Source organism: Macrotis lagotis, chromosome 5 (assembly GCF_037893015.1).
Source record: "Macrotis lagotis isolate mMagLag1 chromosome 5, bilby.v1.9.chrom.fasta, whole genome shotgun sequence".
NCBI classification, from domain to species: Eukaryota; Metazoa; Chordata; class Mammalia; order Peramelemorphia; family Peramelidae; genus Macrotis; species Macrotis lagotis.
Genome location: NC_133662.1, coordinates 34,949,628 through 34,971,957, shown reverse-complemented (window position 1 = coordinate 34,971,957; position 22,330 = coordinate 34,949,628). Strand labels below are relative to the sequence as shown.

Genomic DNA, 22,330 nt, shown 5'->3' with positions numbered 1-22,330 from the left:
AATCAAGATTGCCAATGCTTCAACACTTGTCCTACAGATCAGTGACTCCCCAAGCCAAAACTCCCTCCCCTTGGCCACCACTCTGCTGTATTATGCTGCCCCAAGCAGAACATAGATTCCTTGAGGGAAGGACTGTTTCAGTTTTTGCATCCTGTTTTAAATATATAGCAAAGGGTCTGGAATTTAAGTTCTTAATATATGCCTACTCATTCATTCATGCATATATTTTCATCTATTGAACTGTAATCACAATTTAAGAAATTTTTAAAAATTTTAAAAATTGTACCTAATGGTTTAAAAATATCTTTTCATACATAAAATAAATACTAACTTAGGATCATTCCTGGCAGACCCCAAAGCACAATTTGTTTACCATGAAATAAGATCACAGGATCAAAGGTGTACATTTTGGAAGCGATTAAGTCAAATCCTCTTATTTTGTACATAAGGGAACTATGAGCCAGAGGTGTGTGCCTAAAGGCACACGAGTGAGAGCATCAGATCTAAGACCGCATCCTCAATGCCAACATCAGGGTTTTCCCCAAGGTATTGGTACCAAGTTACAAAGGAAAGGAAGAATATTTGCCTGTTGTGTAAGGGTCAAAGCAAGACCTTAGAGAAGCAGTCAAGCTTCCTGGAAATATAAAAATATCTTCTAAAATACCTCTAAAACATGGCCATTCAGTTTCTACACAAATATTCTGAATGATGGGGGCTGAGAGCTTCATAAGTCCCTTCCAACAACTGGAACAGCAATAACTTCAAGCCATGATTTATTTCCCTTCAACTCCTGTTCATTGGTTTTGAGTTAGTTCTCAAGAGAAATTTATTCCCTACCCTTCATGACAGTGGCAGAGTGGCAGCCCTTCAAATACTCAAAGATTGGCATCATGTCTCAGGTTTGTCTGTTTCTGAGCAAATATATCTTGCTAGCCTTCAACCATTCCCCAGATATCAGGACAGTCCCCTTGTCAGTACATGTAGTGTATATATGTGTGTGTACCAATGCCCACTATGTAGCAAGGAGTGGATTTAGGAGAATACTTCCTGGAGTTCTCTGAGCATCTCTCTCCTAATATAGTACACACACACACACACACACACACACACATCACTGAGGGAACATGTCCTCAGTTCTCAAGGACTTTGAGCTTTGAAAGGATGAAGTAAACTGTTGGCAGAAAAGCCAAACAGGGGCCCAAGCCCAGCTCAAACTGACCTAGACAGTAGGTAACATGACTGCCATGTTAAGCAAATATTGTTGAGGGTGGGGGATACTTCATCCTTATCCACCCCTCTCACCCTCTATGCCTGTAGGAAGATCCACAAAGTTCCACTCCATACATCCAAGAGAAAGGAAGAAAAGGGCAAAGAATAGAAGCTCTATCTTCCTTTACAATATGCTGACCAGCTGACTCTTCCAGGCTCTTCCAAGCTCTGTGGTCAATTCTCCTTTACTGCATCTCCCCCTTCTTAACCTTGCTGTCCCCCATTTTCCTTATCTATAATAATGAAGTTTGCTGGTTTCTGAGATTCCTTTAAGCTCCAGGGCTAGGATCCTATGGATTTCTGTTTCATACAGGCACCAAGTTAGAATGAGATTTCACCCCTGCTGTTGTCTGTCACAGGGATAAAGGCCAGCAAATCCACCTGCTTCATTTTACAGATAAGAAAAATGAGGCATAGCTGAGGTTAAGTGACTTGTCCAAAGGCACACAGGCAGAGAACATCAGAGGCAGGGTTTGAACTTTGGTCCTGAGACACGTTGCCTCTCTGCATCTTCCCTGCCATGATAACTTTGCTCACACTGTTCCCCACTCCTGAAATGAATTTCAACCCTTCTTGGGTCCATCTTCTGCCTGCTGAATTCTAACCTTTCCTTCCAGGCTCAACTCCTTCATTATTCTTTCCAGCTGGAGGTACTCCTCACCTCCTATCAGCTCTCAAATCTGTTGTGCCTCACTTACACTATCTGTATTAAAATTATTTGAGGATATATTTTATTTCTCCTATTGGTCATTGCCTGGGACTTACTTATCTTTATTTTTCCTCCAGGATGTAACACTTTACTTTTTATGCACATAATAAATATTTGCCAAATGAATGATCAAGTTATTTTATTTCACCTTGGCTTCACTATTCTTTCTATCTTAGAACCAGGAGGCCTAGATCTGAATCTCACCTCTGATACCTATTAGGTATGTGATCATTGGTATATCACAATTTCTCAGCATCTTATCTCTCATCTGTGAAATGGGGAAAAATAGTCTTTGAATTGCCAATCTCAGAGTTGCTGTGGGGTGAGGAGGACCACTTCTACTGATACAAATGGGTACTGATACAAATGTTATGCAATTCTTAGTCATGCTTGGGCCAGCCAGTTGGCTTGGTGGATGGAGTGCTATGTCTGGAGTAGGGAGACTTACTTCTTGAGTTCAAATCTGTTTTCAGATAATTACTGTATTAATCCTGTTTGCTTCAGTTTTCTCATTTCTAAGATGAGCTAGAGAAGGAAATGGCAAACCACTCCAGTATCTTTCCCAAGAAGTCCCCAAATAGGGGTCACAAGAGTCAAACACAACTAAACAACAACAGAAACATCAAAAATCTTGCTTGGGGACACCGAAGATTTAAGTGATTTAGCAAACTTGAATCCACACTTTCCTGACTCTTGCCAACTTATTAAATAAACATGATGTTATATGCATCTCTCCTCTATTTATATTACTAGTCTTATTTCCCTAAACTAATTAACAAAGGTCTTTCCAACAAGCAATCTATTCTTTGGATTCAAAAGTATTTTAGTGTCTTGTCACACTGTAAAGGAATAAACAGGTCACTTGATACACTAACATGAATACTGCAAATTAGAAATAAACAATTTGGGTAAGGCTACCATTATATAATACTACTGGAATTATTATAGTCACCATGGTGACTATTTGAAGACTTAGGGCTCCTTCCTTTGGCCAAAGCCTCAGCAAAATCTTCCTCATGTACCCTAGACCTTTATTTTTAAGCTCTCAGATAAGAGTGTTTTTTGAAGAAAAACAAAAAATTACAGATGTGAGGATATGTAAGGGTACAAAGTATATGTAGAAGTATAGATAAAGAATTCTGGTTTATGAGAGACATTATAGAGATTCCTCATTTTGGGAAATCTCTTTCCAGGTAACCAATTCAAATCTTCCCCATACCAAGTCTCTCCCTTCCTGGGAGAAGTCTAAGATGAGCTCTTTGAACCACTCAAGGAAGTAGTCTCGATGTTCAATTCTAGCATCTCCAGGAAACTCTAGACTCAACTAGTCAAATTTCCATGGGACATTTTCTACCAATACACCTCAAACATAACCAACCATCTTTCTCTACAAAATCTACCACTCCTTCCAAATTCTTAATTTATGCTGATTGTACAATGATTCTCTAGAGCCTCCAAGTCCCAAATGCCACTAATCTTGGACTCTCTTCTCCTTCCACCCTTCACCCCCCATATCTGATCAAGGTCAAATCCAATTGCTGTTACCTTCACAACATACACCATTTCACCATCTCTTCCTCTACTCATTCAGGATGGATCTCATTTGATTTAATCATTTTTCTCTTGGATTATTGTAGTATTCTCCTAACTGGTTCCCTGCCTTTAGTTTCTCCCTTCAAAGGATCATAAGAGTACAAGCTGGAAGGAACTTTAAAGATCTATCCATTCTAATTCCTTCATTTTAAAAATGAGAAATATGAGACTCAGAAAGATAAAGTGACTTCCAAAGTCACACAGTTTAGAGAGAGTATTAGAAGCTAGGATACTAGGAGGTCCCAAAATCATAGAATCTCGCAGCTGAAAGGGAATTCAGAGGTCAACTAGTCAAAATCATATCTAAACAAGAACCTTCCTACAACATGGCTAGCCAAGTGTTAGCATGAAGGCATGAAATGAAAAGTTAACTTTCTACATCCAAAAGCAACCCACTGTAACTTCAGTTAGCAACTCATTCCATTATAGTACTCAGTCCATTAGACCTCATGCTTCCTACTTAGCTGCCAAAATAACCAATTTAATTTACAGGTCTAATCATTGCTACTCTATTCAAAAACCATCAGTGGCTTCCTAATCCCTGTATGATAAAATACAAATTCCTCAGTCTGACTTTTATGGCCACCTTAAGCTGGCTCTAAACTACCTGTCCAAACTTATTTCTCATTACTCTTCTTCATGCCCTTGAACACTCCTGAGTTCAGCCTACCCTCTCCTATTGATGTACATTTGTTCATCCCTTCTCATCACTGCCTGTTAAAATTCCTCTCTTTCTTTAAGATTCAAGCTTAGTTAGGTGAAACTTTCCTTGACCTTCCCAATCAGGAAGCTACAATAAGTCTAGGACCTGCTAGATATGGTGAGCTCCAAGATGGAGAGTCCAGTAACAAGGCAGGAAAATGACTTGTGCCACTTGGTAGATCTAGGACCAACTAAATTTGGTGAACTCCTAAATATCTTTGCCTTCCTTGGAGGCTGCAAAGAGTAAGATAAATTGCTAAATGCTTTGCAAAGCTTGCCCTATAAATGTGATGATGATGATGATGATGATGATGATTTTACAGGGAGCATATAAGATTAAAATTCATTGAACTCAAAGTCAAGAGAGACCTGGGTTTGAATCCTGCCTTTAATAGCTATATGTGACCATGGAAAAGTCTGAGCCTTTATTTCTTCAACAGTAAAATAAAACAATTCTGTTTCATATTTCATAGGATTATAATGAGGATCAGATATATTATAAAGCACTTTGCAAAGCTAAAGCTATAAATTTCAGTTCTTAATATTGTTTTTAGATTTAATAATGAACAGAGAATTGTTAAATTGTATTGAATGCACAAGGTCCATTGACCAAATGATTTTTTTTGCTTTAGCCCCAGAATAATATCCTTCTAGTTTACATTTGTTGGGTCAGAGTTCAGATCTTTTGCCTTCTCCTTCCTATTATATTAAATAATAAATATTTTCTAAACAAGATCTTTCCCTCTTTTCTTGCCATGATGTTTTTTCTCCCTACATGAACCATCACACCACTTGCCTATCAGTTTATGTGGGAATGTAGAGCTTATGAAAACTGTGCAACTATAAATTTCAAACTGAGTCAAACCAGAGAAAAAGTTGTAAGATATTAACCAAGTAGTCCTCAGTGAAAATAGAACTGGAATCTGCAAAAGATTCTGTGCTTCAAGGACTGCATTATCTCTCACATTTAATTCTTCCCCCTAAGTGTATCCTCATTATTTATCTGTATTTCCCTAATCTGTCTAACTTTGTTACCTCACTAGGCAGGGACTATATCTAATTTCATGCTCACTTAAGCACTGTGGAAGCCAATGTCATAACATTCTCAGCTCTGCTATTGGTTCTCTGACTCAAAGTCAATCTTTTTCTGGAGAAATTTCCAGAATTTCTTATCTCTCAGTTCCCAAGGATACAGGGAAGATAAATGAATACTCTCTAGAGATCATTTTCAGCTACCTATGAATGAGGGATTTGGGGTTATTATATGTAACTAAAAGAAAATTCTTTAAATACTTAAGTCAGCAACAAAACCAGGCATGTGCACCAAAGATGCCTTTTTACCATGGGCAAGTGATTATGAATGGCAGGTGTCTTCCCCCTTTTTATCTGCTTTCCTCATAACTATTTTAATCCAGTGAAGAAAGAACAGATGTTGTCACAGTAAGGTCTGTCTTAACAAGCTACAGAGCTACATTGTCCCATCAACATTATCTAGCAGGGCAATTCCTAATTAAGGAAATCATTTTTAGAATGTTAAATGATTTATTAAACACCTTTTCTGTGATAGGTGAGACAGCTAGGAGGTGCAGGAGATAGAGCACTGGGCCTGGAGTCAGGAAGACTCATCTCCCTGAGTTCAAATCTGGCTTTGAACACTTACTAGCTGTGTCACCTTGGGCAAGTCACTTTGCCCTTTTTGCTTCAGTTTCCTGATCAGTCAAACTGAGCTGGAGAAGGAAATGGCCAACCACTCTAGTATATTTGCTATGAAAACCTGAAATGGTTCATGAACAGTTGGTCATGACGTTCCAATCATGAGACTAAACAACAACAACAAATGTTATAGGTGCTAGAAATACAAATATATAAGTAAGCTCATCCCTACCTTACATTTACTTAACGTAAATTAAGTAGCTTACATTTACTTTATAAGAGGAAATACATAAAAGGGAGTGGTGGCAGAAAAGGGAATTTTTGACATGAAAAATCTCAGGGATGGTGAATGGACCTATAGAGCATTTGATTCCAGTATTAATGAAAATATTGTTTCCAGAGCAAGAGGTACAAAAAAAAGCAGGAGTGGGATAAGGCTTTTCATATGAATGGCTGTATGGTATGTGAAATATAGTCTTTAGCCAACTGTACATAGTGATTTGGGCATTTTGTACTCACTGGCCCACAAATCAGGACAACCCAGTCCTAAAGTACAGTTCCAAAACTACATTGACTGATTTCCCTAGAGACAGGGGACATGATCTCTTTTAGGTCCAGAATAGAGGGACTCCATCTAGGTGGGGATCAGCAACATGGTAAATGACAGAGATACAGGTTGTTTTTTGGTAGATGGCTGAAATGGAAGGGTGAGAAGTAAAAACAGAGGACAGTCAGGAAGAAAGATCCTTGATTCTTTTAACAATTTTTTTTCCAAATCATTGTAGAGGCCTAAAAAAAAACAAAAAAAATCAAGGCAGTAACAATAATTTCTGAGCAAAAAATAAGATTGCTATACCTAGCCTATCACTGGTTCATTTTGTGGAGTTCTCCCTAGAGTTAGAGAATAAAGTGATGGCAAATTATTTGTTCATTTCAAAAAATTAATTCACCATATTTAAAGAAATCCTGCAGCATACTTCTCTCTGCCCAAATATGTTTCGCATTAGCTGGATACCATATTGGTAGCAATCACAGATATGGAAAATAAAGTAGAGAACCAAAAGCAACTTTCCCATGCTGCCTGGAGGGAGGAGGAGGCAAAGGAGGAATATATTTCTTTCTGAAGAAGTCATCTGATCAATTTCTTTGATATTAAAAAAAAGAATACTACAAACTGACTATTTAAAGAGAAACCAAATAACAGAAGAGAAATCAATTCCAGAAGAACCCTTACTTGAATTTCCCACCAAGACTTTGGGCAAACGTTGGCGTTTCAGCAGGACTGGGAAAGGATCTCGCCCATCATTCCGTTCATGGACCTCTCGAATTTCCACTGTGTCATCAGCAAGATAGTAATGAATAACATAGTGTAGATTCTTTCCAAACATGCTATCTGTGTCATCCCAAATTGCATAAAATCGGAGGACCTGAAGGAATACAAATACAAAATTAAAGTGGTAAATGTCCCCAAACCCCATTCCCTAAGAATAAAGTTTCCTTTTCCTTTTTTATCATTTGAGGTTTAAATACAGACAAATAAAGATCAATAGATATCAAAGTGGCAAAATAGCTGCTCCATGATGAGCTTAAGAAAAGAAAAATTCTTCCAAGGCACTGTTATAGCACTTGAAACGTTGAAATAGTGATGGACTCTATACAGAAATCAGAGGTTAAACAGCTCAGTTAATTTTTTAAATATGATTTTTAATTAATATCTTTGTTCCCACATCATTTTCATCTTGAATATATCTCCTCTCCGCTGCTTAGGGAATCCTTTGTTAATAAAGGTTTAAAAAGAAAGACTAAGTCAGTTAAACCAAAATAATGATCTGTAAATAAATTTAGTTGAGGTACAAAGAATTCTCATTTGTATTCTTATATGTATCTTATTATCTATTTTCATGTGTATCTTAATAATTAAGTTATATTAAAATTGACTATATGTGTCGAGGAAACATCAATGAGAAGTAGCAGTAGTCCCTGCCTCTCTGAACAGCCAGAATCTGTGTCTCATAAAAACAGTAGAAAGACCTATTGTCTCTCTGAGACATGTATCCAAGACCCCACTGAGAAACCTAAGATTAATCAAAGCAGATGATACTACCCACTTGTGATGATTCATGAGGGTACAAAGCAGAATTGCTTGAAGGAACCTAAAAAAAATTTCCAAAAATTATGAAATCTTGGGCAAGAAATTGAAGATCATAGGAATAAAGCTGTTTCTTCTTTACTGTTACCCCTTGAAAGCAAAGGTTGTTGAAAAGAAACATTTAGGATATGATATTCTGGCTAAGAAGGTGATATATGAGAACAAAATTTGGATCTTTTGGATGATGGCTTAATAGGAATAATATACTTTTGACCAGGAACACAGCTAAACAAAGGCTGATTAAGAATGTAATTATAGGGTTTCTTGCAAATCTAACAAAAAGGTCTTTAAACTAAAGAATGAAGGAATGATAAGACTGCCTATGTTTATCCATCAAAAGAACAATTATAGTACAGAAGAACAGCAGTTGGGACCCTTATAAATTCACAGGAGACAAAAATCCAAAAAAAGGAACAAGTAATAAAACTCTTGGTTTCAAATGTCTATACATAAATCCCAAATGTCTAGGCAATGGGACCAGAAATCCTAATACAAGGAATAAACTTGACCTCATCCCTAAAACTTGGTGGGATGAAATCCATATCTGGAAAATGGTTCTACAATAGAATATTTTTTTCAGAAGAAACAATATAGGCAAAAGAGAGGTTAGTAATATTGTATAGTAAGAAGTCTTACTCATGAGAAATCCAGAACCAGTGCAGGAAAAGCACAATGCAGAATAGTTGAACGAAGGTAACAGAAAAAATAAAGTAATTTTTTTGTCCTTTTTGTTTACTACAGACTACTTGGACATAAAAAAAAAATAAGAGAAAGAATTTGAGAAATAGATCACCAATCTGGGATAAAGGTCTGATATAGCTAGGGAACTTCCATTCTCTCTCTCTCTCTCTCTCTCTCTCTCTCTCTCTCTCTCTCTCTCTCTCTTATTTCTTGATTTGGAAATATATGTTAATGTTGACTTTGTCCTGGAATGGGGGAGGAAGAGCTCTGTCTCAGCTTTAGGCTTTTCTGTACTACTAAAATCAATGCAAACAAACAAAGAGAAGTTGCTCATGAAAAGCTACTCTGGTGACAGGGAAGATCAATCAAAACTCAGAAGACAACAATGAGATTAAAACAGTTACAGCAAAACTTCAAAGGAAAAAAAAAAAGTGAATCAGACACAAGCCCAACAAGAATTCCTGGAAGAGGTAAGAAATGATTTTCAGAATCAAATAAGCATGGTAGGGGAAAAATTAGGTAAAGAAATGAAAACAAAGGGAGCAAATTATGGAAAGACAATAAATTGGAAAAAAGGCAACAAAAATTCACTGAAAAGAGCTCCTTAAAAAGCAGAATCAATCGAATGTAAAAGAGGCACAAAATCTCACTCCAGAAAATAATTCCTCAAAAATTAGAATTGGGCAAGTAGAAGCTAATGAATCTAATGACTTCAGAAGACTTCAAGAAATAATAGAACTGGGGGCAGCTAGGTAGCTCAGTGAATAGAGCACTGGCTTTGGAGTCAGGAGTACCTGGGTTCAAATCTGACCTCATACACTTAATAATTACCTAGCCATGTGGCCTTGGGCAAGCCACTTAACCCCATTGCCTTGAAAAATCTAAAAAAAAGAAAAAAAGAATAGAATAAAGTCAAAATAATAAAAAGAAGAAGAAAATGTGGAATATCTTAACAGACCATAAAAATAGATTAAGGAGAAAGAATTAATTACTGAACTATCTGAATATATGACCTATTGATCATGAAAGCCATGATCAAAGAAAATCTAAATAGTATACCTAAAGAAATTAGATATTATATTTAAAGAAATTATCAAGGGAAACTGCCCTGATATCCTAGAATCAGAGAGTAAAATAAAAATTGAAAGAATCCACCAATCACCCCATGGCAGAGTTCCCCAAATGGTAGTCGTAATGTTTGTCTTTCATTCCCAAAGAAGACCATGACATCAGGAAGGTAATGCCATGACATAACAGGGTGCTGTGCTAAGTCACCAGCCTTACTTTCTCCTTCAGAGCCATCTGAGTCCAGATACAGGTCAGAACAACTAGAGATGGTCCTGGATTCGAGGCAGTCAAGGTGAAATGACTTACCCAAGTTCACAGTTAGTAAATATCTGAGGCTGGATTTGAATTCAGGTTCTTCTGACTTCAGAGCTTGTGCTCTCCTCACTGCACTCTCTAGCTGACCCATTCCCAAAATGAAAATTCCCAGGAAAATTATAGCCAACTTCCAGAGCAACTAGGTCAAAGATAAATACATTAAGTAGTCAGAAAGAAATCATTCAATCACAGAACTATAAAACAGAATCAAACAAATTTAGCAACTTTCATATTAAAGGAATGGAGGACTTAGAATATGATATTGCAGAAAGCAAAAGAACTAGGATTATGACTAAGAATAAGTTATCTACCAAACTGTGGGTAATCCTTCAGGGGAAAAAGGATATTTAATGAAATGGGGACTTTCATGCATTTCTGATGAAAAGATAAGAGCTGAACAAAAAATTTGATTTTCAAACAGAATACTCATGAGAAACATAAAAAGGTAAACATGAAAGAGTAATCATAAGGGACTCAGAAAAGTTAAATTATTTACCTTTCTATGTGGGAAAATGATACATTATCTTCTAAGAACTTTATTATAATCAGGACAGTTAAAAGACTAAGGCATGAATACAAGTGGATTATATTGGAACAATCTTCAAAATACAAACAAAAAATGAAGGGGTGAGAAATAGGGATGACCTGGGAAATGGGGGAGGTAAAATGGGAAAATTTTCTCATAGAAAAGATGCAAGCAAGGAAGAGATTTTACATTAGAATGGAATAATGAGGGAATGACAAACAATTTCTAACCTTGCTCATCACAACTAGTTCAGAGAGAAAAGAAAACACACATACACAGACACACACACACACACACACACACATATACACATATACACATATACATGCAAACACATTAGAAATGTAATTTTCCCAACAGGGAAATAGGAAGAGGAGAAAAGAAAAGGGGTGAGGGGAATGATAAAATGGAGGACAGATTAAGGGAAGCAGCTGTTAGAAGTAAAATAGACTTCTGAGAACTGACAGGATGAAAAGAGAAAGATTTAAAAGAAAAAAAATTGGAAGAAGAAATACACAATTACTACGTAAATGTAAATGGGATGAATGTATCTGTAAAATGGAAGCAGATAGCAAAATTAGAAATTAGAATCCAACAATATGTTGTTTACAAGAGGCACACTTAAAACAGAAAGATACAACAGACAGAGTTAAAATAAAGGTCTGAGGTAGAATCTAATATGTTATAGCTGAAATAAAAAAACACAGGACTAGCAATCATGATCTCAGACATTAGGAAAAGGAAAATAATTAATTAAAAGAGATAATCAGAGAATCTACAGTATGCTAAAAGGAACCAAAAGCAATGAATGATGTCAAAAATTTTTACAGCTAATTTCTATGGTAAAGGCCTCATTTTTAAACTATATATTAAGTAAAAACCTGAATCAAATTCATAAAAACAAGAGCCATTGTCCAAATAAGTGGTCAAAGGTTATAAAAAGGCAATTTTCAGAAGAAATCAAAGCTATCTATAACTATGTGAAAAAGTGCTCTAAATGACTATTGATTAGAGAAAGGTAAATGAACCATCTCACACCTATTAAAAATGACAAGTGCTGAAGGGGATGAGGGGAAAGATAGGTACACTAATGAATTGCAGTTAGAATAGGAACTAGTCCAATCATTCTTAAGAATAATTTGGAACTACAACCAAAGGGTTATAAAACTTGGCCCAGTAATACCACTACTAGATCAAAAGCCCAAAGAAATCAAGGGAAAAGGGAAAAGATCTATATGTACAAAAATATTCATAGCAGCACTTTTTTGTGGTAGCAAGGAATTGAAAATTGAGGAGATGCTCATTAATTGGAGAATGGCTAAACAAATGGCATATGATTGTGATAGATTCACTGTGTTATAAGAAATGATGAGGGAGGTAGTTTCAGAAAATCATGGCAAGAACTATTATGATTGCTGCAAAGTGAAATGAGAAGAACTGGGAAATTACTGTACTTAGTAATAGCAAACTTGCAATGATGATCAAGGCAGTTAGGTATTAAAATGGATAGAACCACCAAACTTGGAGATGGGAAAAATCATCTTCAGACACTTACAACCTGTGTGACCCGGGCAAGTCACTTAACCCTGTTTGTTTCAATTCTCTGAGCTGGAGAATGAAATGACAAACCACTCGAGGATCTTTGCCAATAAAACCCTAAATAGGATCACAAAGAGTCAGACATGGGTGAAACAACTAAAAAAAAAAAAAACACAATGATAATGATGATCAACTATTAAAGACTTGTACAAAATGCTATCCACCTCTAGAGAAAGAACCAATGAATTCTGAGTACAAACTGAAGTATAATTTTCTTATTATATCATTCTTGATTCTTTAAAAATATAACTAATATGAAAATGTTTTGCATGATATACATGTATAATTGATATCATTTTGCTTGCCTTCACAGTGGGTACGAGAGGGAGAGAATTTAGAACTCAAAATTTAAAAAGAAAAGAATGTTAAAAAATAAAATAACAAATTTAAATGTTAAAAGAAATGAATCATATCTTCTTCAAGAAGAGGCCTTGACACTCTAACCTTTTATCACAGGATCATTAAAACCAGTAATTGAGGATACTCCTGTACATCGTTTACCTAAATCTTAGCCAACCATTTGATAGAGTATCACCATACTCTTAGTTTGAAGAAGGGGAATAGAGATAAAACAAGAATCCAATTAGAAAGAATCAAAATTTTTAGAATAGCTAGACTTAGTGACTACTTCATAATAATTCCATGTCAATGCAAGCAGAGGTCTCCAGTGAGACACTTCAAGAATCTTAGTCTAGCATTATTTGACATGTTGATCAGAGACATGGATAAAGACATAGATGGCATGCTCAGGATAGTGACAGAAAACTGGGAGAAACAGCCAACACACTGAAATCCAAAAAGATCTTGATGGACAATAGGAGAAATGCAGTCTTATACATGGGTTACAAAAAAGAGAATGGGAGGAGCATGGTTAGAAAAGAATCCATCAAAAATGCTTGATAACTTTAATGGACCACAAATTCAACATAAGTCAACAATATTATATGACAACCAAAAAACCCTGTGATTTGGGGTGGGGGGGTGCTTTTCCAGCTTGCCTAGATTCCCAGAAATGAGTGTACAACCATTTCTAGAAATGAGTTCAATTTAGGGTATCTCAATTTAAGAATGACGCAGGCAAATAAGAAAACTTTCAGAGAGGATGGCAACAAGTATGGTGGAAGGCCTTAAGGCTATGACATGCAAAAATACATTGAAGAAACTGGAGATGTTTAGCCTCAGAGGAGATTTGGGATAGCTGTCGGGGCAGATATATCTGAAGAGATGTAAGAGGAATAATGAGTGGTCCAAAAGCACATCAGGATACTTTGGTGGGTTCTCTTCCTCACTGAAAGTCTTCAAATATCTACCTGAAGTAGATGACTGCTTGGTTGGCTATATTGCAGCATGGATTCTTTTGGAGTGTTAATTGGTCTAGATGGCTACCAAGGATCCTTCCAACTCTCAAATACTGTTTTTCCAATGATTAAGAAAAGGTTCACCATTTATGTCAGTCTTCTGCTTTTAACTAATTGCCCCAGTTTTTTTTTAGGTTTTGTTTTGTTTTGTTTTTTTTGCAGGGCAAACACAGCTAGGTAATTATTAAGTGTCTGAGACCAGATTTGAACCCAGGTACTCCTGACTCCAGGGCCGGTGCTTTTATCCACTGCACCACCTAGCCACCCCAATTACCCCAGTTTTTAAAAAAAAAAATCATTAACTTAACATAAAAGATACATTTTTTTTAAAAAGAGAAATCATTGGACTTAATGATAGTAAGTGATGTTTTCTAAGTGAAAAGAATAAAATTCCTTAAAAAAGCAAAGAACACCACAGAGGTGATATTAAATATGTTAAGGATGTTGGAGCTATAAATGATTTAAAAAACTACTCAGAAACCCTAACTGAAGTCAGAGGAAGCAGAAGTAAACTTTCTTACTTGGAGCATGATACTAAAAAGGACTGAGCACTTCCAGAGTCATGATCTTGAGGGCTGAGGGCCTAGGTCCTGATCACCACCAATATCTCCTTCTCCTTCCTCCTGAGCATATTCTCATTATTTCTTGATATTCTATTCCTCTTTGTTAGCTGACTGAGTGGGTCCATATTTAATTAAATTCTCATTTAATCATAATGTAGGTCAATATAATATTTCAGGAGGCATTTCCCTAGGTGAACATAGTTACCTGAGGTGAACATAGTTACCTGAGGTGAACATAGTTACCTGAGGTGAAGTGGTGTTTTTTTGTTGTTTTTTCATCTTTGTATCCACAGAATATAGTAAAGAGTCTGACACAAAGCAAGACTTTGTTGAATTGAATTGAAGGGAATCAGTCTTTTTGTGCATCAAAGTTTAAATAGGACTATTGGTTGAGCCACACTTGGCACAATCACTTCAAAGGGAAAATTCAAATTCTCTGACAATTCATTACCTATTTTATTTGCAGTTGGGGACAGTCAGTAATTATTTGTCATTTTTTATCTCATTTCCAGAATTTCTAATTTATTCCAGATTTCAACAGGGACCCAGGGTGGGAGCCAGGTTATGGTGGGATAAAAAGGGCAAATCACCTTTTCTGAGTATCAGTTCCTTCATCTGCAAAATGGGAATAATTATATCCCAATATTATAGGTACTACCTACTTCACAGAGTTGTTGAAAGAAAAATATTTGTAAACCATAAAACGTTATTTAAATGTTAGCTATTATTATTCTAAAACTATAAGGCATCTATAAAAAAAGTGGCAATTGCATAGCCATAAAAGAAATATTAAATACAAGCATATTGCACTTTTGCCATTTCACATCATATTATCTGACATTATTGTCTGTGAACATTTCTATTCTTGTTTCTATATAAAATATAAATTAGAATAATCACTAGTACAGAATATTATTCTTAGCTCTCATCAAAACAAAATACCCAAAACTGAAAAAAATTCCTCTTTGCTAAATTTGGGGTCTACCTTCTCCATGTACAAAGCAAATTTGTCATCTTTGATTTATATTCCTGAGAGTTAATGGAACAAAACTGTGGTCTATTGTTATAAGTAGCTATCTCTAGAAATTGGCTTTTTTTGTTTAGTGCAGTCTCAGAGCCAGGCCTAAACTATGCTTCTCTTATGCATCTCAGTTTGTACTGAGGAGGCAGGCATTCCCTTGCTTTAAAAAAAATGTTTATATACTGCTATAATGTCTTCAAAATATTTTCCTCACATCAGTGTTATATGTGGTTATTCATCTTGCAGAGAAGTAAGTCGAGGATCCAAAGGGGTCCTGTGACCTGCCCACTAAATATATGAAGCAGGTTATGAACTCTGATTTCCAGATTCCACATCTAGTACTCTGGACAGAGCTCTCTGCTCTCAACAGTAGAGGGTCCCTCAAGGGTACCTGCCAGAGAAAGCACAAGAACCTCACAAAAATGAACAGGGAGAAAGAACCTGGAAGAGAGGTTTTATGAACATGCTATAAGAAACTCTACCAAACTGACCAGTTTGGGGATGTCTTTAGACATTGTAATTTTACCTAAGGATTTAATGAGAATTGTCTGTGCTTTAAAAGGAGATATGATCAATTTAGGATCTGAAATAAGAAGTAGACATAACTTGAGTTTTATTTTTTGTTTTGTTTCTTTGTTTTTTGGCTTTCTGTTCATATTACCTTCTCATTGGGTTGGAGAGAGAGCTTTTCAGATGTTAAGAAAAATGAGGAAATAGAGGAAATAAAGAAAAACAAAATCTGAAAAGGAAAAATGACAAAGGGGATGATTTCAGAAAAATCTTTTAAGACTTATATGAATGGATACAAAGTGAATAGAACATTATACACAATAACAGGAATACTGTAGCAATAATCACGTGAAAGACGTAGTAATCTGATCATTACAATGATCCATGACAATTTCAAAAGATTCCATTGAAAAATGCTACCCACCTTCAGAGAGAGTAGTTATAAATGAACTCTGAATGCAAACTGAAGCATATTTTTTCACCTTATTTTTCTTGTTTGGTTGTTTGCTTTTTGCAACATAGCTAATGTAAAAATATTTTGCAGGACTTTACAGTATAATGGGTATCATATTGCTTGCCTTCTCAGTGGGGAAAGGTCTGAAGAAGGAAGAAAATTCAAAACTCAAAGCAAAAAAAAGAATGCTAAAAATCATAATCAATAATCCTGAAAAAAAGAGGGGTTTTTTTTGTTGTTTTGGTTTTTTACTTTATAATTTCATTACTTTAAAGGTGAGTTCACTCAACTCAGTTCTATAAACTAGGTTGACTCTGTGACCTGAAATTACAGTTATAATTCTGAATGAATCCAAAATGGACAAAACAAAGTTTCACCACAACTTATCAAAATAGCCTACTCATTGTTAAGGGAAGAAAAATTTGAAAATGGGAGCAGATGCACTAAGATATCCTCAAGTTCACTCACCTTTTTATCAAAGATCAGAAATTGTTTAAATTCATCAAAGTCTGATGGGGTAACAAACACACGGAGAGGACTTTTCCGGAGTTCAGTGTAAGGGTCCAAAGCCATTTTCTCTGGTGGATTCAGCTCAATTCCTTGGCTCTCTAAAAATACCTAAATAATTCAAAACACAAAATAATAATTTTTATTCCTGGAAATATTGTAGAAGGTAAAATGAACTCTGACTAGACAGATGAAACTACTGAATGATACAGGCATCATGAAGGTAGATTTTAGGAGGGAAATTCTTAATCTTTATGGCCTAATCAACTACCAATATTTCTCCTAAACTGAGATTTTAATTAAACACATTTTAATCCAGCCATATATACAATGGAGATTTTAATGTATTAGTCCTTCACAGTGTATTAACTTATAAATATTGCTAAATAAGACAATTAAGATACAGTCTAGAAGACATTGGTTTAAGAACACTAGGACCTAAAAACTGAAAAAGTCAGTGAAATTTAGCTAGATACCAAAGTCAATAAGCACTGGCTAAATACTTTGTAAAGTTTTGTGGGTACAAAAAAGAGATAAAAATCAGTTCTCTCCCTCAAAGAACTCAAAATCTAATGGGGAGAGAACATGCAAATAAATATATACAAAGAAGTTAAGTATAGTATTAGTTGTTGTTCATTCATTTCAATTGTGTCCAATTCTGGGACTCCATTTGGGGTTTTCTTGGCAAAGATACTGGAGTGGTTTTCATTTCCTTCTCCAAGTCATGTGACACTTGAAGAAACTGAGGCAAAAAAGTAGATATTTAGTAAGCCTGCTTCTGAGACTACCCCATATATATCATCACTGAGTATTATTGTATAACTGGAAGCAATAATGGGTTTAATATGTCCATGTATGTTGCTTTACTCACAATTTTTACTGTCCTATTTACTTAAATTTTTGGACAAAATTATTTTAGCTCATATTTTTACCCCCAAACCCCACAGATTCTTGTTTTTAAATTTAGCAGGGGTTTTTCTTTGGTAAATATGTTTATAATCTTGCTGAAGCTATGTTGTTATTATTTTTCTACAATTTGGTATCATGCCCTGGGAATCAAGATCAGGAAGAACTGTGCAATATAAAAATGGCCACTGTCATATTTGCATTTCCTCTATATGTGCTATTTGGAAAATGACAGCCCATATTCATAGAGTACTTTATTGTGATTAAGCATGTTATAGTCAAAAGAAAAAACAAAACCTGATTTTTGGGGCCAGGACTTTATTTTACTATTTTATTTACTATTTTATATTTACTACCTTAATTTACTACTAGAAATCTCTGCCTAAAGATGTCTTCTTCTACTGCTTGGCTCCCTATCTTTCTGGAATCATCAGAGCTTGGAAACTTCCATTTCCTATGCTGCTGTTCCCCTAATTTGCCTCTACCTTCTGGTAATATCTGATGTTGAAAACCAATAAGAAGCCCCTGAACATTTTTATGAAATCCCTATCTGCATCCCTTCTCTTTAGTTTCAAGATGTGACCCACTCCAGGCTACCTTAACCCTAATATGTGGCATTGGCTCTAGTGTGGGAGGTTGCCCTTTTGGCAAAGAAGGAAGTCCAGTTGCTGCCCTAGTGAAAGAGACTTCACAAACCATCTCTTCTATCAATGATCAGGTGAGCTGACAGAAGAGCTGGAGAGCTCGGGTTACCAACTCCAAGAAGCAGCTGCTCCACAATGCCTTTCATAAACTCTCTTTCTCCTCCAATCTGGATGTATCTTTCTCTGCTTATCTCCACCTTCAGTACTCTGGGCTCACAGTCCAAATATCCTCTTAAGCCAAAAGCTTTTCCTTGCAAATTAATTGGGGAACATTAAAATCCACCCAATAAAGGAGTTTTGCTTTTAACATTCTTGACTAGCTCAACTCGCTTGCAAATACCTCTAAATTGCATAACTTATATATACTATACTAACTCTCAAGGTTTTGAAGTATTATTCCCATTTAACAGATGGAGAAGCTGAGGCTCAGAGAAAATGGCTTTCTCATTATCCCATAAATAGTTAAGTATCAGTCTCTGGACTTAAACCAAGGTTTCCTGGCATCTGACCCAAATTCAAATGCTCTTGTCACAATTCCAAGGCACAAACTGGACCCAGGGAGATTTATTTCGTCTCTAAAACCAGAGATATTAACACTCGGGCTTTCTTTTTATTTCAGACTTCTCAGTGCTATACAGTAAATCAAAAAAGATATAGGTCCCAACATTTGTCAATTTGTGAACTGCAAGGAGGAGCTGATATGAGTTGGTTGTTAAACCAGATAGATGTCTACAAGGTTCAGAACTGGTACTTCCCTCCCCAGTTTAGAAATGGATTCAGACTAACACAGATATGAGGATCGTCTCCCCCACCTCCACCATCAAGGGAAAAACAACTGGAAAAGAAAACAGTACCTTCTCAAGATTGCTGAGGCCCTTTCCTTCTAATTCTAAAATTGTATTACTCTGAGAAAAAGTCAAGATACAATTCAAAAACTTTTGCATTACATACAATCTTGAATTTTATTTTGTTATTTCATTATAAATAAATGTAATGAAATTTGTATTCACAGTCACGATTGTTTTCCAATTCATCTTGACATCCTGATTCCTTAAAGGCTTCATTCAATTAATCTATCAATCAACAGACATTTATTAAGTACTTAGTGCCAGGGACCTTCTTAAGTACATGGGATACAAAGAAAATGGGAAAAAATGATTGCTGCCTTGAAGGAGCTCACATTCAAAAGAACTTAATAAATGGTAGAGGAATTAGGAAGAGGAATGGAAAACTACTCTAGAATGAAATTTGAGTATGTTATAAAACTGAAAATACAACAGAGGTACGGTTTTATGTTTTGATAACTATGGAAGTTACTTTAGGGCAACTGAATAGTATGACAAAAAGAGTATGGGATTTTTGTAAAGAATAAAGAATTTTGCAAAGAATCACAAGGGAGTCAAGATGGCAGAATAAATAGGAAATTGCCTGAACTTTCCCAATTCATCTCCAACAACTATAAAAGAGCACCTCTAAACAAATTCTAGAAAGGCAGAACCAACTAAAAGGTGAGGGGAAATAATTTCCCAGCCCAATACAACTTGAAAAGTCACCAGGTAAAAAGAGGAATGCAAGTCCAGGGCAGCCCATGTCCTGGCAAGGAAGCATTAGGCACTGCTTCAGTAAGCTGACAGGAGAACTGAGCCCCACTGCAAGTCATTGACCAGGCCCTCTGTAGTCCCCAGTAAAGAGCCACCTACCCTCTGTCCGTGCCATCCCATTGTGATACCAGGGTTACCCTGATGCAGGGAACTATGAATATAGAAGATTTGTAATTAGAAACAAATTTTGTAATCCTTTATACTGATCCTATTATTTCATTGTTAAATGTAAAATTTGTACCTCTTCTTCTCATTCCCAATCCCCAGTCTCAGGTTTCCAGCTACCTGACCTGACCCATTGATGCTGGTGTGACAGAAAATGACATGTTGAACTTAGAGGTCTATTGGAGACCCCAATTCTCCTCCACCACAAGCCCACCCCAGCTCTGTGCAGTGCCAGGTCCAACTCTCTGCAGCCCCAGTTCCACTCCAAGCTAACAGCCAGGGCTTGTGGTCTCTAAAATGGGAAGATTGGGACAGTAGATATTCCACCCCAGGAGTGGAGCTCAACTTTAAAAGAAACAAAACAGACTAGAAAAAAATGAGCAACAAACAAACAAACAAAATATCCCGATGATAGAAAGTTATGTTAGTGACAGGGAAGAACAAAATACAAACTCAGAAGAGGACAATGTTACATTCAAAATCTCAAAGGAAATAGGTCTCAGGCCCAAAAAGAATTTTTTGGAAGAGCTCAAAAAGGAGTTTAAAAAGCAAATAACAGGTAGAAGAAAAATTGAGAAAAGAAAATGAGAATGATGCAAGAGAATTGTGAAAAAAGAATGAACAGCTTGATAAAGAAACATAAAAAAATAAAGAAAAGTATGTACAAAAATATACTGAAGAGAACAATTCCTTAAAAATAAAATTGACCAAATGGAAAAGGAGGCAAGAAAGATAACTTAAAAATTAGAATTAGATAAGTGAAAGCTAATGACTATGTGAGAAATCAATAATCAATTAAAGTAAATCAAAAAAATTTAAAAATAGAAGAAAATGTAAAATACCTCACTGGAAGAATCAGGAGACCCAGGTAACAACTTAGGTTCTACTCTAACTAGTTGTAAAATGCTGGAAAAAGTCATTCTCCATCCTCCATACTCAATATCATCAATATTAAAACAAAGTGACAAAACTATGGCAATCTCTAAGGTAACTCTCATATCTATGATTTCATAATACTAACGTCTATTGTGATTTTTAGTTAATGTGAGAGCTATATTTAAGGATACAATAGCAACACAATTCTCTGAGTTTTATAAAACAATTTGAAGTTATATTTAACTTTTCTTTCAATTCTAACAGAAATAATATTTATATTAGTTTAAAAAATCTTACTATACCTCAAACCTCTGACTCTTTGGTGGTTTTCTGTTTTTTAATTCTTAAAAACATGTGCTTCAGCATTGATATTACATAAGTGAAAAAAATGCCATTTATTTTTAAGTTGTTTAGAAATCACATAAATTATAAAAATCAGAACATCAGTTTTCCTCCAAAGTAGCTTGTGAAATGAAAGTAAAGATTAATGTTTGCAACATGAATTCTATCTTCTTTGGGAGATGTTGCTCAAAAACAGAAAACTGATTTTCCCGAAAAGGAAAAGAAAAAACTTCTAGGAAGCTTTCTGTTGAGCCTGGGATGTTCCTTTTCCTAGCACTGAATATTAAAACTATTTGGATATTAAAACTATTTGTCTCAAATCCATGTTGGAAAATTTTTTTTCAAAGGACGTATTATCTTCATAATTAATCAGTATTGTTTGTTATCTTTTTATTTCATTTCAATTTTCAAATGACAGGACAAGTTCAAGAATAAATCTTTCTCTCTGAAGATGAAGATGATGAAAACCAGCCATTTGTGTTGGGATTATATGATTAGAATTTAAAAAAGGAAACTATTTCAAAATGACATTTTACACATCTGCTCTGCTCATATGATTCCAGGGGTACATAGCTCATTTGCTGGAGAAATATAAAATTAAAGCAAAGACAAGGAATACCCAAGCTATGCTGTAATGGTGTAGAACAGGGGAAAGTCATAAACTTGGAATTAGGAAGACCTGGGTGTGAATCCCATCCCTGACTCTTACTGGGTATATGGTTCTAAAGCAAGTCAATTTGCCTTTCTGAGCTTCAGTTTATTTATCTCAAAAAGGGAATAATAATAGCACTTTCTTCAGGGCTGTTAGATATAGCAAAGGAGATGATGCATCTAAAGTGCTTTAACCTTAAAGTACTATAGAAATATTAGCTTTTACTATTATCATCATAATACTTCCCAGGATCCTTATTTTATTGAAAAATAAATGTGGAGCACCCTCTCACTTCTATATGCTGAAAATCAACAAATAAAAGGGAATTTTTTTTCTTCAGTTGCAGAATAGTCAGCTACATAGTTTCTGCAGCAAACCATTTTCCTTGGTCACCAATGATAACTAGGCTGCCAGGGAGGATTCAAGAATGGACATGGGAGGAAATGCTTTCTCCTTTTCAGACCCAG

At 35.6% G+C, this 22,330-nt stretch overlaps 1 protein-coding gene across 2 annotated transcripts in view; it reads right to left on the bottom strand.

The window, feature by feature from the left end:
* Nucleotides 1-22,330, bottom strand: part of EFHC1 (EF-hand domain containing 1) — a 93,840-nt gene that overhangs the window by 51,526 nt on the left and 19,984 nt on the right. For both annotated transcript variants that reach the window (XM_074237185.1, XM_074237186.1), the window contains exons 4-5: nt 16,639-16,788; nt 7,161-7,353 (exon numbers count right to left, since the gene is read on the bottom strand). In XM_074237185.1, coding sequence (XP_074093286.1) covers nt 7,161-7,353; nt 16,639-16,788 — 343 coding nt within the window. The remainder of the gene's footprint in view (nt 1-7,160; nt 7,354-16,638; nt 16,789-22,330) is intronic.